Source organism: Spea bombifrons, chromosome 13 (assembly GCF_027358695.1).
Source record: "Spea bombifrons isolate aSpeBom1 chromosome 13, aSpeBom1.2.pri, whole genome shotgun sequence".
Lineage (NCBI taxonomy): Eukaryota > Metazoa > Chordata > Amphibia > Anura > Pelobatidae > Spea > Spea bombifrons.
This window is the reverse complement of record NC_071099.1, coordinates 12,560,861-12,579,651: the sequence shown is the minus strand read 5'-3', so window position 1 is coordinate 12,579,651 and position 18,791 is coordinate 12,560,861. Positions and strand designations below refer to the sequence as shown.

The 18,791-nt window shown below is 40.6% G+C and overlaps 1 protein-coding gene across 1 annotated transcript; it reads left to right on the top strand.

Moving 5' to 3' along the window:
* The first annotated feature begins 321 nt into the window (after positions 1-321).
* B4GALT5 (beta-1,4-galactosyltransferase 5) lies at positions 322-17,854 on the top strand. Its single transcript, XM_053453871.1, has 9 exons — positions 322-472; positions 10,996-11,130; positions 12,858-12,971; positions 13,934-14,055; positions 14,258-14,374; positions 14,769-14,956; positions 15,204-15,326; positions 16,088-16,189; positions 17,666-17,854. The coding sequence occupies exons 1-9, from the start codon at positions 352-354 to the stop codon at positions 17,811-17,813; spliced, it is 1,170 nt and encodes a 389-aa protein (XP_053309846.1). The 5' UTR covers positions 322-351; the 3' UTR covers positions 17,814-17,854.
* The last annotated feature ends 937 nt before the right edge of the window (positions 17,855-18,791 follow it).

The window sequence follows — 18,791 nt, the reverse complement described above, 5'->3', positions numbered from 1 at the left end:
GGATACCCATCTGTGCCCTTCCCTTAGGACCTCACCCCCTCTTAGGGCAAATCCCCCACACCCCATATATACACACAGTTCCAGTGGCACCTCTGACACCCCCACACCCTATTCTCCTTATTTTACACCCATCTGCAGAAGCCTGGATTTCTGTTTTTTTTTTTTTGCTGCCTCCCTGCAGATCCAAAGCCCAGATCTGGATATTTCTATGGGATTAATCATTATTATTTCCTAGATCCAATTTAACCAGCCCTGAGATCAGCATCTAATCCTCTGCAGCCTTTCCAGGAATCCTCTCTCTCTCCCTCCAGAGATCACACATTTATTCCCCCCCTGAAAGCCATCATTTAAATGCCTTCTGCTATCATGAGGAGGATCCTCCGCGTCCCCAACCGATCAGTGATCGCAGTTCTGTTCCTGTTCTCCCTGTCCTCCTCATTCTTATATTTTATATACGTCGCTCCAGGAATAGGTAAGACAATCCTCTTTTCTTTAATATATTTCACTATCCCTGCATGTGATCAGTGATCACCCACCCATCAGATGCCCTTTGTGTGCTGACACATTGCAGGAGACCCCTTTAACAACGTGGGGAAGGGAGGAGGAGGGGGGGGGAAGCAAAATGTATAAACATTCCAAATTAGAATTCCAGCCATTTGGAATACTGCATTTTTTTCTAGTATTAACAGAATTTAAGAATTATTCCTCCTATAATGAGGAGACGCTCCAAAGGGTGCCTTCTTAGAACGCCCTATGTGATGGGACCTCTGGATTTCTATAATTAGGGAATAGAGTGTAAGCTCTGCTGCCAATGTTAAGACTTGCATATGGGATTATAGTCTGGAATGTATATAGTATATATGTTGTATTTAATGTAACCGGTACCAACCAACCAACCGTGATCTATAGCCGTACGCCCATCATACGATAGACATACAGCTCCTGAATCTAAGACGAGACCAACGTTAAGGTTTGAGACTTTACAGCAGGAGAAACGGGTTACTAGACGGGGGCCGAATGGGGCCGATCTGCCGGCAGATTCTATGTAACCTCCATAAGGCCTTCTCTGGGGGTGGGTTTACCCGTTGCAATACAATAGGCTTCCTTGTGTTCTTCATAATCAAACCTGTTTTAAAGGCTGGTGCACCCGCCTTATCCTCGATATGTGATCCGAAGTGCCCACCGACCAAAAAAAAATGAGATCTGCTTGAAATAATTGTGGATTTTTTTTTAATGGGGAAGGAGGAAATTATTCGTTAACGTGTTGAATTTGAAGGCTGATTAACCCGGTTCCTCGGCACTGTTGTTGAAGACCTCTTGGGTCAGGAGTCCACGCGATGCAATTCCTTTTTTTAATGATTTTCTATGCTGCTACGATCTAGCGTTTGCTTTTAGCGAAAGGTTAAATTGCGATGGTTTTAGGAGCCACAAGGAAGAAATGCCAAGGAGCTTGCAATCTATAGCGGATGGGAGAACGCCGTGAGTCACTGTCGGGGTTTCCCCAACCTGTGTAGCTCAGTCACAGCTGGTTTTGGGAATATCCAAAGGTTCCCAGCGGAGATCCTGGATTTTTGTATCATGCGGACATGTTTTTAACGGGTTCTGTAATACCCTAATGGGAATACACAGGTAAAAGCAGCCCTGTGAGATAGTTGGGCCAATGTTCCTGCCCCCTATTTAAATTTAATTAATTTAAATGAATTATATTTTTTTTAGCGCAAAATTATTTTATTATTTACGGCATCTACACAAATTTAATATTTTTTGGACGTTTTATCACATGGTGGCTTAGTGACATAAAAAAACCTATTCTTTTAATGTGTCTGGTAGACTAGTACAGTTCGAACCCTTTAGTTGGCAGCTTCCTGGTAGAAACGCCGGTTGGGGGTCTTCTTTACCGGCACCGTGCAATTCGAGCCACCCTGTTGTCGACAAACCCAATGGGGGTAGCATGGCAGAGCTGCACGAGACGCATTGCAGTGGCCACTGCTGTCTTCTCTCTGTTGGGTGCATTTGTCGGGCAGATATGGGATGCCAGAGACACATAGGGGTTCTGTGACCTCCCGTGTTCAGTATACATTAAAAGCCCCCCTTTCTGCCAATTTCAGTAAATAATTAGCCATGCGTCTTGTGCAGCATCCTTTGAGTGGTCCCGTCTTCCGCATCTGGCTTGCATAGAGACATAAAAATGGTTGTGTTGAGCTTGTGAAAGTAGCAGCAAAGATGTGTTGAGCTTATGGTATGTATACTTATTGGAGGGTAGGGTAGATATCGACCCCCTCGCAACCCCCCCAAAATGTTAGATGTCACGTTTTGACCTATGCATCTTCCAGCATCATATACTAATCAAGGTGCCTTCATGATGCACGACCTGCCTTTTTTTACTGGCGACTGTGACCATTGAATGGACCTTTTGAGTTGAGGGTCTACAGATGGGATTTGGGGGTTGGATAGCTAACCATCCTAGCATAGCCCTGAAGACTTTTGTCCGTCATGTCTTCTTCTCTGTCCAGGAGGAGACTGGGAGGGCACCAGAGGAAGCCGTTTCATTGATTCAAAAATACACAGGAAGCATAAGAGCATACTGACAGGTCATTACTATTATTGGTTTTTATACATGTGCCTGGAGGGGAAGTGGAGTTCCTCTTTTTTTTTTCCTTTTTTTTTTTTTTTTCTTGTAATTCGTAGTAAATAAGCTTCCTGTTTTCCCCCACAGTGGGACCCATCACATGCGCAGACCAAATTCTTTAAACAGGGATGTGTTAAAAATTACCTATGATTCTACAACGTGTCCAACGATCCAATCAATGATTTATACCGCCGCCACAAAGCTTATTTTGCAGAAATATAGTAGAATATTTGACAAATTATTATAGTTTTGTTTTTTTACTAGAACTTCAGCTTCTAATATTGGGGCTTCCAGAAGCTGAACATGATCAGCGATCACTAGGGTTTAGAACGTCGGTTCAATAGACTTTTGGCTGATGGCCACCTTGCATCTTCTGGACCTAGAAGGTGGTCCTCCATAAGACACTAAGGATGTAAGAAGAGTTGTGTAGGTAGGTAGTAAGGGGGGGGCACTAGCTCTGTTCTATAGGAATAACGTACGTTTTCTACTGTTTTAGTAGAATGAATGGAGCAGAATGAGTAGCCGGGCCGAGGGTAGCCTCACCAAGGGATGAGTGCTACATGTAAGATCTTTGTGGTGGATGGCCTTGCTGTTTTTGGCTCTTCACCACAAGAGAACGGATGTTTTATGGTCCCGCCTGTATCTCGGTATTTTTTTTTTGCAGAAGTAAAAAGGTCTGAACTCAGTGAACAAAGGATTTCATTGTAAACTCAAGTATGTTCATCTTTCTGTAGTGGTCCATCTTTTAAAAGCGTGGTGAATCAGATGTCTCCTAATGAAACCCATGTATAAATGCACACTACATTCATCTGAGAACTTAAATCTGCCCTTCTTCCTCTCTGCCAAATTGTTTTTGTTTTTTTAGGTCACATACACCCTCTGCTTTGCTAGGTGCTATTTACCACCCCATAGGCAGGCAAGAGGTTAATTCAGTTCTGCATAAGTTAGTGGGGGGGGGTGGGGGACCTTCTTGTGTATGTATTCACGTGCTGTGTCTTAAGACTTGTTGAACCCGTGACATCTTACCACTCGGCTTGAGTTTGCTGAGCTCAAAAATCAGACAGGAGAAGACAAGAGACCCGTCCGGAAATATTTGAGTCCTTGTTCTGAATCAGCCACGTGTCCCAATTATGTTTTTTTAATAATAATAATCTGTATTTGTTTAAAATTTTGATCAGGTCCTAACCTCCCAACAAACAGTCACTCATCTGAGAATTGGCTGCAAGATGACTTAACCTCATTCCACCAGATTTAAAGGGACCTTCAGGTCCCTAACTATATATCTTTAATGCACATTAGAGCCCAACGCTTGGACTCCAGCGCATTTTGCTTGGACTCCAGCGCATTTTGCTTGGACTCCAACGCGTTTTGCGGCTTACAGATACATGCAGACACTAGGTCTTCAATTTGGGTTCACAAACAAGACTTAGGTCTCTTTCCCCCACCACTTGCTTTTTTCTGAAGCAGATACTCTGTGTCCCTTTAACCGACCCATGGTGTGCATATAACCAATAACATTATTTAGGAAGTCCACTTCTGAATTCTATAAGCCACCTTTTCCACCAAATGGACATCGTGTCGCCAAAAAGTCTTCTGGCAGGACCAAGATTCGGCTTCTTAAGTCCTTACCAGAAAACGGAACATCACATTTTGAGGTGTGTGAGTGATTGTGTGTATGATGAAACTCGAGAACGCTCTGTGGGCGGAAAGATCCAAACAAGCCGGTGAAGGACATTGAGTAATCTCAACCTCGTTATACCTGAGAACCTCTACCCGCTTTATCAAGAAAGTGCTGCTTTTGTAACTGGGGCAAACCGTAACCTGTCCGTGAAATGATTGCTTCCCGGCAAGACATAATGGCATAACTTTTAATACCAATTCATGCTCGGTGAGACAGCTTAGGGCGCTTGACGGTCCCTTTACAGAAAATACAGCATAGAAAAAAAACTTTATACTTTGACAATGTAACATTTCTTGTATAAATATTTATAACATTAAATGATGCCTTTTTAATGTTTTTAGGCTTGGGTGGTAAAAGTGCATGTATTGTGTATTTTTTACATCTTGAATGGCTACACTTTTTTTTTTTTTTTAACCCTTTTTTTTTTTCTTTCTTATGTTATATAAACCTTTGTTCACCGAGCTATCCCTCAAGTCTTTATTTTTTTATAAAATTTGTATTCTTATTATTTTTTATTTTTTTTGAGAGCATCCTGGGGACATTAGTTTTGTCAAGTCGAATCGTTCTTTATTATGTCAATGGATCAGGCTTGAAAACCCAGAGAATTAACCGTCTCTGCATTGCGTCGTGTATGGGCAGGAGTCTTGACTTATTACGCAACCCGCACAGGATAATGAAGAAACCATCTTCCTATTAATTCAAAAGGATGTTTGTTGGCTCTAAAAGGGACAGTTGTTTTTTATTTATTTTTTTCGTGGACCATCATGATCATTCAGATCATGGAAACGGGACAGAGACTCAACAGCTTGACCATAGTGGAGTCCCTTTGGAATGAACTCCAAGTCAGAAACATTTCACCTTCCATGCGTGTGAGTTGTGCACTAGCTGGGCACTGAGCTAGGAGTTCTCCAGTGCATGTACAGGAAGCATACTTGAGTACACTTCCTGTCTTCAGCAGAGGCAGCAGGGGGAGGAGTTAAATGAGACAGAAGTCCCACTTTCTTTCTCCCATAAAAGGAGAATGCATGCACCGATTTGAATGCAGTAAAATGCGCAGGTGTTCACGTATTAAAAAGAAAACGATGGGGGAATTGAGTCGATTCTTGCTACTTATAGTTGTAATTTATAGTAACCAGGGAGCCAGAGGTTGGTTTCCATCCACACTTATATCTTTCAACTCTGCCATGTACACCCTGTGAGTAAACAAACTCCCTTTTTATTATTCAGATACCATTCAGTAAATTAAGTCATCTTCTTCCATGTAGCTGTATCAAAGAAAGTAAATGGCTGCCAAGTGTGTATAAAACTATCCAGGTTTGGGACAAAATAGAAAACGGATCTAATTTTAAGTTTAAAGCTGGCTATGTTAAAATTTACACATTTTTAATATGGCTACGAAATTCCTTTGCTGTGTTCAGAAAAACCTGGTTAGGAAAAAGTCACAATCTGGACACTTTTTGTTCTAATCAGTTGAGATTGTATACATTGTAGCTGTATTATTTTATTATTGTGTTCTCTGACTTATCCGTGCATGAATATGGTATATCTGCTCTTAAATAGCAAATGATGTCATTGTCACAAGAGGAGAACCCTTGACCCCACAGAGTTCCTAATCAATCTGAGTAGGTTCCTGTCCACCACGTTCTCTCCTATGCATGGTCAATAAACCCAGGTTCACTCACCTGCGGCTAATGAAACAAAATCTCTTTCTCTCTTGATTTGGATGAGATGGCCATCAAAGTGTTGTTTTGAAGGCACGTTCTTTTTTACTTTTTTAGATGTACATAGTGAGATTTGTCCACTGGCCACCAGTAAGACCACGTATGGTGTCTGATGGCTTTTACGTGTAGTAGGCAAACACACAACCTCATTGTCTCTGGTGCCCGTGCAGCGATTGGTTTGATGGTTTAGAATGTATGTATCTAGTAAGTATTCTAGTAGAGCAGTCCTTTTCAGTGGTGGCTTTACTTTGTATCTTTTCGACACGCCTTTTGATCCGTTGGTTTTATGGTGCAACATTGTGACACCAGCTTGGGTCACACTAAGGACGAGGCACGAGAATAGTATTCATATGATTCTCGGCTTTAAGTATCGCCTTGCGGTATCATAAATTTAGGATTGTCCCAAAGCCCAGGTTCAGTAGCAGTACGCTGGTTATCCTTTCATGACATCTAGATTGTAATCTGGTTAAGTCTTGCTGAATCAGACTTGGTGTTTTTCTGTTTCGTCTTGACGGTTATGGAGTAGTGTGGCCGGAAGGTCAGTTACTTAACCCATACCTCCCAAATGTCCCTGGTTAGGACCCACATTCCCCTCTTCTTCTTTCCTCCGTTGATGTCCATCTTTTCCAGGAGCTTAGATATTCGTGCCCAAACCTTCTGTTTCTATACACATTATTGGGGCTTTTAGGGCTGTAGAACCCTGTGATACCCTCTTTCTGACCTCTTAGGAAAGAGGGGCGCCGGGGAGAGTAAAAAGGCGCACAGGTTTTCGGGACGCTTTGGATTTAAGAAGTGGTTCATTGTTGCTCTCAACATGCCTCGTTTCAGTTTTGTCTGTCCGGGGGGGGGGGTAATTGGGGTAGGTTATTAGGTGGGCCCAGGCTGCCATTCCCCAGTGTATTGTAAACGTGGTTTAAATGACCTTCAGCGTGTGATGCTGGACGTTCTGTATTAGGGACATGAAATAGATTAACACGGCGCGGGCTGTTTCTCCGGCTTGCCTCTGTTTAGGTCGGGCAGCTGGAGCTCATTCAGATGTGACGTTCCATTTGTGAATTAACATCCAGTGACTGGTAATGGATACCACGGCGAGACTGACCACGCGGTCTGCGTCCCTCATACTCGTTGTGATCTCTGTAACTGGCGGATATTAATACCCAGCACAAACCATTAACCAGCCACCGGTCACTCCACGCTTGGGTTCCTTAGCGAGAGGCATGCTATGGATGGGATACAATTCACTAAATTCTGCAGATCTTTAATTAATTTCCCAGTAACAATACTGGTTGAGGTTCCACAACCCTAAAAAGTCCCCATAATATGTGCAGAAACAGCAGGTAATCGCTCAGCATCTGGTCAATGTCACAATAAGAAGATAGCGAGATACATCATGGAACTGATCGTTGACCGATGACCGGAAATTATATCCCGCGATACTTGGTCGTTTTCCATTTTCTTTTGGGATTCTTGCTGAGCATTGTGGAAATTGTAGTTCCATGATAAGTGAAAACCTGCCTGTAGGTCTACAGAAACCTTTTCCACCGTTCGGGGAGAAGCATTTCGTGGCCAACGTGACCCCACACCCTATTTTTGTGGACTCTCCAAGGAAGGCGCGCACTAATTGTTTTAATGAGGCCAATTACCCTGTGACGTTGGAGCGGATAGGTTATTTGTGGACTTGGCTCTTCTATTTTGATCACTCTTGGCAGATGTAAATTGGCCCTGTTGGGGTTTAAAAGGACCGTCATGACCAATTTTTGTTGTCTCGGTTTTAGAGAGCCTTGAGACTTTTTAATACTAGTTTTTTAATAATTAACAAAATGATATGAAAAGTAAAGTTTACACACCACTGATCACTTCCGGATTATCAGTTTGGGTCATCATTAGGTCTTTATAGTTGGCTGCTTTTGGCGCTCCTCTCTTGGAGCCGTGACATCACAAGATGACACCACCCACGCTATGTGATGAGCCTTATGATGTCATGATGAGCATATAGAGGATAAAATTGGGACTGTTGGCAACCATACATTGTTCACTCTTAACCTCAAATGCAGACGGGGGGTTTCTGGTGGGCGTTATAACTCGGTTTGCATCTGTAGGTCTACCTGACATCCCAGGAACTGAAAGCTCTACAGACGTACAACCGGCAAGTCCCCTTTTACAGTCTATGGATGTACAACTCCCACATGCTCAGCCAGCCACAGACAAGATCATCAGTTACCTGTTGGTCTGGGGTGAACTTTTGCCATGAATTATTCATGACCTTGGTACCAAAGCCTTCATTAATATTTATTTTTAGGCTCAGTTTCCATTGCATGATATAGGATAATGTATGTTTACTGGTTACGGGCAACGTGCACGGTAATTATGGCCGCGTGTTTCTAGTAAGAAGAACAGGCGCTTCTCCTAAGAGACCTGATCTTCTTGTAGGGCCCTCAGAGTATTTTTTCCCTCGTAGTTACCGGTCTCCCTTATGATACAAGCTAAGCTCTCATGGAGGATACATTGCCGCTGCGACACGCTGCCAGCTGGCAGAGAATTATACTCTATTACTGCCACTATTCTCTTCCTGTCCATAGAAATGTCCTATACGCTTTCACCATATACCTCCATTGCAGGTTCCATCATAAAGGACGTAGAGGCATCTAAGAGGCTTTGGCTGTTAAACATAAGAAACCTGCTTCTAAAACACAATCATTAATTTAAAGGAGACCATTGTGACATTAATCATTTTCTTTTAACCCCTTAATGGGCGGTCCCTAAACCCATTGAAAACAATGCGTTTTGAGCCCGTACATGTACGGGCTTTGCCATTAAGGGGTTAATAAACAAAGTGTCCTCTTTCAGGACGTTGATAATTTTTTTTTTTTTGTAATATCATATGTAATATTTTTTGCCATAGCTATACCATGAATTCCTTGCGCCCGTTAACTCCGTATACTCCCTCTCGCTGTGTTTTAAAGCACCAAAAATGCCCAAGATTAATTATATCTATGATCTTTAAGTGTGTTTTTTTTTTTTTTCCTTTTAATGAGTAATAAAATAACCAAAGATCTTTCCTTTACGGGAATTTATTTCGAACATTAATTATTAACATCCCTCCAGATCATTCTGTTTTACATTATTAAACAAGACGGAGAAATCGGAGACGTTGAACTTTTTCTTTAAGAATTCATTATTCTACGTTTTAAATTAAATGGGGGGGGCATCACGGAAATTTAAAGGGACCCCACAGGTATCGTATGCATTAAAGTGGCTGGACTGTCCCTTTAAAGGGAACCTTTTTGATCGGGGGATCAGCTCGGAGGTTTCGGGCTCCGTGTTCCTCTGTCTCATGCAAATCGTAAGTGTTGTAGCCGGCGTTTGACCTGCAGTAACCCAACCTGATAATATAAACAGTAAAGCTGCTGAGGCTTCTGCATTTATTCACGGTCCAGTAAAAAAAATCATAAAAAAATAACATTTTGCTTATCTAGCCTGGCCGCTCGAAGCAATTTGGAGAAGTTTACGGATTTCATATGAATTTCATGAGAGCGTAGGCAGTTTTTATAATTTAATATATTAGGCATGCGATAAAACACTACAATATATACCCCCCCCAAAATATTTTCTCGTGGTTGCTTTAACCTCAGAAATTCACGTTTTGCAAAGCGGTGGAATATTGTATTTTTCTACCTTCTGTTTTTTAGGAAGAGCCAACAATCTTTATTTTTTAACACTTAAAAAAAAACCAAGGGCGTTTTCCTTATATGAAGATTACACTTTGCGCCATCATTATCTTCAGAGTAAAAAGTAATGAAAAAGCGGCGTCGCTTGCTGATCGGTTCCTGGCGACTGCTTTCTCTCACCGGCAGCGTCTGTACCGCGCTGTACATTCCTCAATGTCCGAAGTAAATATATATATATGTATATCTCACACACGTATACACTACTGAAATGGATCAGAAATCCAGCACAGACGGGGTTAATGTTGTAAATGACTATTGTAGCTGGAAACGGCTGATCTTTAATGGAATCTCTTTGTAGGTGTACAGAGGCCTTTTATCACTCCCATCACTCCTATGTTCCAGTGGCCCTTTATCACTCCCATCACTCCTATGTTCCAGTGGCCCTTTATCACTCCCATCACTCCTGTGTTCCAATGGCCCTTTATCACTCCCATCACTCCTATGTTCCAATAGCCCTTTATCACTCCCATCACTCCTGTGTTCCAATAGCCCTTTATCACTCCCATCACTCCTGTGTTCCAATAGCCCTTTATCACTCCCATTACTCCCATGTTCCAATAGCCCTTTATCACTCCCATCACTCCTGTGTTCCAATAGCCCTTTATCACTCCCATTACTCCCATGTTCCAATAGCCCTTTATCACTCCCATTATTCCCGTGTTCCAATGGCCTTGTTTTCCATGAAAACAGCTGAGCGACCCCAAACTTTCCAACCATAGTGTGTGTGATATATATGTATGGAAGTGTGACATAGGTGGCAAGCAGCAAATATATATATATATATATATATTACTTTCTTTTTTTTTTTTCTTTTCATGACATCATAGGGCAGCCCTTTCCCTTATCCTTTTGTGATGTTGACATATATTGGGTGTGAATCATGTTTTAACCAAGTACACCCAACCCATCACTTCATAGCAATCAATACTTTGCACTTACGATAGCATTTTGTAATTACTTCCATAATTGGGTAACAAGGTCTTCTCCTGACAAAGGTACTTTTTTTTTACCCCTTAAGTGCCGTTTTATTAAAGGATTCCGATCTGGAACTTGATAATGCTAAGCAGACCTTAATCGTTGGCCTCGTCTTAGATTCAGGAGCCGTATGTCTATCCCATGCATGTTTAAATCCACTTCTGCTGGGAGGCTGTTCCACCTATCTACAAGCCTCTCAGTAAATGCATACACATGTTCAAGCCAGATCTGACCGTCGTCTTTGCTTTCCTTTCCTTTCAGTGAATACTTACCTCTTCATGATGCAAGCTCAAGGGATCATCATCAGGCAGAACGTGAGAACCATAGGAGCTCAGGTGTACGAGCAGGTGTTGAGGGGCGCGTATGCCCGGAGGAACAGCAGCAGCAACGGTACAGGTAGGTCTTCACGGTGGCAACAATCTCTGCGGGTTAGCTTGTGGCATTCAACCGGCAATGACGAATAATGACGAACTTTCTAAAAGTGGTGCCTGGAGACTTCAAATATTAACCCTTTAATAGCCCATCGCGAAGATTCTATGTAGAGGCTAATCAAATGTGTTACCCAAAATGGCTCTATTACTGGTCTTCATGGAAACCTCAACTTGTTAAAACTTAAAAGAGACACTTAATTAAGTCACCTGCATTCAAGCAGGGATATCAGCCATAGCATATTGGGGGAAGACATGGGGGAGAATAGGGCAAAAACCCTGAGAGTTCCTGGGGACGGTAGTTGCTCTCCGGGCACCTTATTTAAAGCGCAATTCCCATGGTATGATTTTATTTATTTCTTGTACCACTTTAGAAACATATCTTAAAATATTGTGTTAATGTTTCAAAACAACAAAAAATAAAGATACAATGTTTGTCACGGCTGCTTATTAGCTGCATGCGCTGCTGTTTAGAAGTTTGGGGTCACCTAGAAATGTCCTTGTTTTTGGAAGAAAAGCACATTTTGTCCATTAAAATAACTTGAAATTTATCAGAAATCCAGCACAGACAGGGTTAATGTTAATGACTATTGTAGTTAGAAACCTCTGATTTTTAATGGAATCTCTTCATAGAAGTACAGAGGCCCTTTATCACTCCCATCACTCCTGTGCTCCAATGGCCCTTTATCACTCCCATCACTCCTGTGTCCCAATGGCCCTTTATCACTCCCATCACTCCTGTGTCTCAATGGCCCTTTATCACTCCCATCACTCCTGTGTTCCAATGGCCCTTTATCACTCCCATCACTCCTGTGCTCCAATGGCCCTTTATCACACCCATCACTCCTGTGTTCCAATGGCCCTTTATCACTCCCATCACTCCTGTGTCCCAATGGCCCTTTATCACTCCCATCACTCCTGTGCTCCAATGGCCCTTTGTCACTCCCATCACTCCTGGATCCCAATGGCCCTTTATCACTCCTGTGTCCTAATGGCCCTTTATCACTCCCATCACTCCTGTGTCCCAGTGGCCCTTTATCACACCCATCACTCCCGTGTTCCATGAAAACAGCTCAGTGACCCCAAACTTTTGAGCAGCACCGTGTGTGTGTCTCTTTTATACGCGTTATTTTGTTGGGGGCGCTTCCTCTTTAAGCGTTGCACGCCGCATGGTAGCAGGTAATCACAGCCTGTGCTTTGTGTTTGGATTGCACACACTTAGATTATTTGAACAGTGTCTGTTCTCTGTCTCTGAGAAGCTCGATTCCTCCTGAAGCTCATAAGAGGAAAATATTTGTCGTGTTTCTGAGCAGAATCCAGGATTTACTTTATGGCCAAAAAAAAGTGAAATGCAATGTGTCTGGGCCTGAGTTTCTGTACAAAATTTAAAGAGACAGTACAGAAAAAAATGTAATGTTGCCTGATTCATTCCTTATCACATTATTAAGGAAAATAGATATGGCGGTATTGGTCCAAAAGATACTTTTTCTTTGGAGCCTCAGAAGTCTGTTCTTAAATCTGAAGGTTGTGCATTCGTAGTAAATTAAATGTATTTTGCTGGTTGTGTCCCTTTTAAGGGTTCTAGAAATAATGTTTATAAAGTATATTCGTTTTGTAACAAAAAAAACTGTATGGAAATAATGTGATACCGTCCCTTTAAGACTTTATTTTAATTTTATCCCCTTTTTTTTGTAGATTATCCTTTTGATTTTAATCATAACGAGTCCTATCTTCAGACGACTACTTTCCTGCCGGAAGATTTTACCTACCTTCCCAACCAGCTCTGCCCAGAAAGACTTCCGTCTATGAGTAAGTCGTGAGCCCATTGTTGCTCAAACGCTCTTGATGTTATGTAAATATGCGGCTCGATTTCTCGGAGAGTTTCAAAGCAGATTACCTAAGGGCAGCAACGCCTTGTTCTCATGGGAGACTCAACTTTGCATATGCTTTTAAATGAGAGGTTAAAGAAAACTTTGTGAGAGGTGGTAGACAGGTGGAACAGCCTCTCAGCAGAGGTGGTAGAGGCTACTACAGTGAGGGGATTTAAACATGCATAGGATAGGCATACGTATAAAATTCCTGATAATGTCCCGTCTATAGCCACACCTCTAACCACACCCCCTGAAACAAAAATGCCCTTTAAAAATGGCTATTAAAAAAAATTAAGGTTTTTATAAATATTTTAGTTGCCTTTTATATGTATTTTTTTTTTTTACTAGAATTTTTGGAGTGTTCAGCTAAAAATGTACATTTCTAAGAGAATATATAATAATCTAATCCTGAGCACATGGATTTAACCCTTTCTCCATCTCAATTGATCATGAACTAAGAAACCCTGCTATTTCTGCATGATTGCCATTAAACATTTAACCGTCGGCGTGCTGGGTGTGCATTCCTGTAACATCGGCGGCACTTTAAGGCCTGCGGCCACCAAATGACATGCGTGCAGCCGACTGGCCGCTGGATTATTATAGGGTCATTATTGGCCAGCGGCCCCCAGGCAATTGGCCAGTCTGGGCCTGCTTGTGTAAAAAGGTCGTCAAAATATTTACGTGTTTAGTATATTATTATTAATACAATATTTATTTATTTATTTATTTTTTTAATATATATAATTTTTTTTTTTTTTATTTACAATTGTTATGTTTATCAGTCAATAAATACATAAAAAGCAAATCGTTGTCTTAAGGGATGAAAGGACTTTAATACCCTTTACAGGCTCTATCTATTTTACGCTAATTGATTGATTATAATTTTCCTTTTCTATCCAGAAGGGCCGATGGACGTTAACATGAGCGAAATTGTAATGAGTGACGTTTACCAGCTTTTTGAAAAGGAGTCAATCAAGCCAGGAGGTCACTGGAAGCCGAGCGATTGCATCCCACGGTGGAAGGTAAGCCCCCGTTGTATCTCTCAGTAAAAGACCACCTACCCCCCCTCCGTCAGAGCAAGAAACGTCCCTGGGGGGGTAATGTGTCCTATAGAGCAGCAGGTCAACTTTTGGCAATTTTTGAAGTATTTTTTTTTTTTTTTACTTTTTAATGTTTTTTTTACAGTGTTCAACTAAAAATGTGAACTCCGTTTATCTCCCGCAGGTGGCCATCCTCATCCCGTTTCGGAATCGCCACGAGCACCTTCCGGTTCTTTTTAAACATCTCATCCCCATGCTCCAGAGGCAGCGTCTGCAGTTTGCTTTCTATGTGATCGAGCAGGTACGGCCAAGTTATCACGAGTTCTATAAACCTGAGCCAATAACACCTGTGGAAAAAAGAAAAAAAAGTTCTATTTGATGAATCTCTGCAAAATTCTAATCACTTTGCTAATACATTTATTATTTTACAAATATTTTATAGAGCAAATTACAATGTTAAATGGTATGTGTTTACCAAAAATCTGCTTTTTTAATATTTTTAAATGATTTTTTTTTATTTATTTTTTTTTTTTAAAAAAAGTTTATATTAAGGTGATGTAAAAGTTACCAATAAAAAAAAAACCCCTGGGCATTAGAGGTTTTTATAAAAAAAAAAAACAAAAAAAAAAAAACAAAGAAAAACACTAATTCTATAGTTTTTTTGTTTTGTTTTGTTTTTTTTCCCTCCATTTTAGGCCGGGAACCAGCCGTTTAATCGAGCGATGCTTTTTAACGTTGGCTTCAAGGAAGCAATGAAAGACCTCGACTGGGATTGTGTTATATTTCATGACGTAGACCACATACCGGAAAACGATCGGAATTATTATGGTTGCCAGAATATGCCTCGCCATTTTGCTGCTAAATTGGATAAATATATGTATCTGTAAGTCTATGTTGTAGCAAAAAAAAAAAAAAAATTCTTGTGTATTTCCATATAATCGATGAATGAGGGTGGGTCGTCAACGCGTTTTACGGATTTGGGGTTTTGGGGGGATAGGTCTGCTTGACGGTGGGCTGGTGTACACCGTGGACAGTTTGAGGATGACGCCAACCCTTTGAAGGCATCTTTGTTCTTTAAAACATCTTTAGGTAATTCTTCCTAATAACGCCGCTCTTATTTTTCCTCACAGGCTTCCTTACAACGAGTTTTTCGGTGGCGTGAGTGGCTTAACGGTGGAACAATTTCGGAAGATCAATGGTTTCCCCAACGCGTTCTGGGGATGGGGCGGTGAAGATGATGACCTCTGGAATAGGTACAAATGTACTTTTATTGCTTTCTTGATCGTGTTCCTTTTTAATCTTTATCTGGCCTTCTTCAGGCGCCATTCGTGTTACCTTTGGCTTTTGATAAGTCACGGCCAAGCGTTGGGAATTGAGGTCCTTGAACTTCTCTAATTGTTTGTTTTCGACACCTATTCTGGTGGAAAAGTTACTTTCCAATAATTAAGCCCTGCATATCAACCTGAAGCAGATGTCTATCTGCATCTACAATAAAAGAGTCAGATAGTCTTATGAACCGTCTTATCCTGTAAGCCAGAAAAGTGAACGCTTGATATGTTGAGCGCGTGCCGGGTCAACCAACGTTCTAGACCAGGGGCGTCCAACCTGCGGCCCTCCAGCTGCTGCAGGACTACATCTCCCGTACTCCTCAGCCAGCCCCTTAGCTGAAAGAGCATTATGGGAGATGTAGTCCTGCAGCAGCTGGAGGGCCGCAGGTTGGACGCCCCTGTTCTAGACAATGTCTTCAATCTGCCAAAATCAAAGTGATGGACACCATGGTGGACAATGGTGGAAAGGAGGTGGCAGATGGATGCTGGAACCAACAGGGGCATCTTTCACTGCGTTTGGAAACAATTTTGTATCCAGATCTGGTTAAATTCCATGAAAAGGGAAAGGTTCAACTAAAACAGAGTGTTAAGGATGAGGCTATTGGGAGAATAGGTCAAGTTCTCAAAGAATTTGCCCTACTGACTAACCGGGCAAACTAATGACTCTCACGCTTATCTGTCTTCAGGGTACAAAATGCAGGGTACAGCGTCACACGGCCGGAAGGTGATGTGGGAAAATACAAATCCATTCCTCATCACCATCGAGGCGAGGTCCAGTTCCTTGGACGGTGAGTGCGGTATAATTTCTAATAATCTTTCCATTCTTTTAGTGATTATTATTATTCCTAGTATCATCGAATGTTCTAACCCTTCCCAGAAATAATGGTTTAACCCAACGCATGCGTAATTTAAGGCCTGATAGGTTGTTACCATAGAAAATGTAAAAAAAATATACGTTAAGAGGAGTACTAGAGAGGGTGGTTGGTGTTTTATGGAAGTGGAACAGCACCTTTAAGCGGTCTCGCCCGGTAAGCTGCTGTCTGCACGAGTCGACATCACTCTTACCTCATATCTGTCCCTGGACTGTTTGACAGGTTATGGTCATGTGATATTTGTTAAGCAAACATACGACGACAAATAGCCTTTCAGCCTTAAGCACAAAAGCTCCCCTTCCCTTTTCTTCTACACAAATGACTGACTTTTCGCTGCAAATTAGTCATTTTTCCTCGATAACCGAGGGCCCCCAGTTTCAGGGGTGGGTATATTCCAAAGGCGAGAGAAGAAGTCGTAGACTCGGTTCTGAGCTTTAAAATTAGGCTATTATGGGCTTTTCCCCTAGATTTCCCACTTTCGATGTTTGTTCGCGGAGTCCTGACCCCTTCAAAAGGGAGTGTAAAGCATTCTCTGAGATCCCAGGAGGCTCCGACGGTTCTGGAGGGCCCTGGTCCTCTAGGACACGTGGTCACCCTCGCCTTGAGCTTTCAGGTGGACGAAGAGTAAGCTTGTTGAGCCATAGATATTCTTATTATATAGAAAAAATCGGCTGACTTTCTGTCGCCTATAAAATATTTTCCAATATAAAAATCCAATCCAAACCCAACGTGGAACCAATTCTACTTCACGTTCATTCAATCTCTGGAAAATTCAGGCTCCTTAACTGTTCCTAGCGAAGGTAACGTACCGGTCCAAAGTGCAGCTGCAGGTAATGACGCTGCCATGTAAAAAAATTCTTCTTAAAGATAAAAAAAACCCCTTATCTCCCCAATGCTATTCACGGCAAAGCCTTATTACTTTACGGAGGCAATTACACTTTAGTTTAAGTTAAACTTTGTTACCTAAACATTAAAGTTTAAAAAGTAACCATAAAAAACCCTGATTTTATATATATATATATATATATGTATATATATATATATATGTATATATATATGTATGTAGATATATATACAATGTCTATGTATTTGTCTATATATTTATAAATTCCCAGCATGCATCAGAGTTCCATTTCCAAATTTGTCTATTTTCGCAGGTTTCCTGTTAAGTTGTTTAACTATAGCAGAAATCAGGGGGGAAAGAGAATGTTTTTACTAACTATAAGCAGCATTTTTTTTAATTTTTTTTTTTTATTTATTTCATGATCTTTTTGAGTAATTATATCTTTATGAATAATGTCTTTAATGGTTAACTTCAAAATATACAATTTTGCGTTTTTGGAAAACTTTATTTTTTATTTTTAACAATCAAATTTTTTTTCTCCCCGTTAGATATGCATTGCTAAGAAGATCAAAGGAAAGACAAAGTATGGACGGTCTAAATAACTTGAACTATCATCCAAATATTACGTACAGTACCTTTTATAAAAACATTACTGTAAGCCTAACTCCGGAGCTGGCTCTGGTGACCGATTATTAATTGCAGCAGAAGATGCGTCTTTAGTTTTTATTACATTTTTTTTTTTTTTTTTTAATATATATATATATATATTTTTTTTTTTTGCTTCGTCATGGAAACCTCACCCGGGATATACTTCCAAACTTCACAAAAACAAAGGAGATTGCTGTTGATCTGCGGGAAGAAAGAATCCACCAGAAATGAATTTTTAAAAAAAAATATATATTCACTAAATGTGGATGTTCTCACTCAAATGTTGATTTTTTTTTTTTTTTTTAATTTTTTTAAGAAGGTATATTGCTGCTTTTTTTTTTTTTCAAAAAACTTTGCATTCGGTCAGTACCTGGAGACTTTCTAATGTTACTGTGATCTTGACCGGTTACCTTCCGAAGCCATCTTTGATGAAATGACTGGATTCGCTCTTCTTGGAGATAAATGAAGAGGATCCTATCGGGCAGCTGTCTTTTACGAACAACCAACGTAATCGAAACCGGTTTCTTCAAACGTTCTCTGCTTCCTGCTTGAAATATATAGATCTATATATAAATATATATATATTTATCACTTCTTACAGAAGTGTTGATGTAAATAAGCTATGTAAATGGAGTCTTCATTTTTTGTTTAAAATTCTCAAACTTAAAATGGAGATTTACATAACAGATTGTTAAGAAATGCAGAGCATAGTGTGGTATATTTACTGATTTTTTTTATTTTATTTTTTATTTTATTTTAAACAAAAATCGTCTGTGTGTCAACCTCAACGAACAAAATTCCTAAAGTTACTGTAAAGCTTTACTCAAAAATATCACATTTTAACCCGAGCTGGTCTTTTAAGATATATCTCCCGACTTCATTTTGGAAATTGTGTAAAGCGAGTTAAAACTAAAAAAGATAAAGTAGCAATTCTCAATTCATTCAAAATATTTTTCATGCGTAAAAAAAAAATATAAAAAAAAATAAATAAAGAAAATTCAAGATTATTTGTAGGACAATCATCTC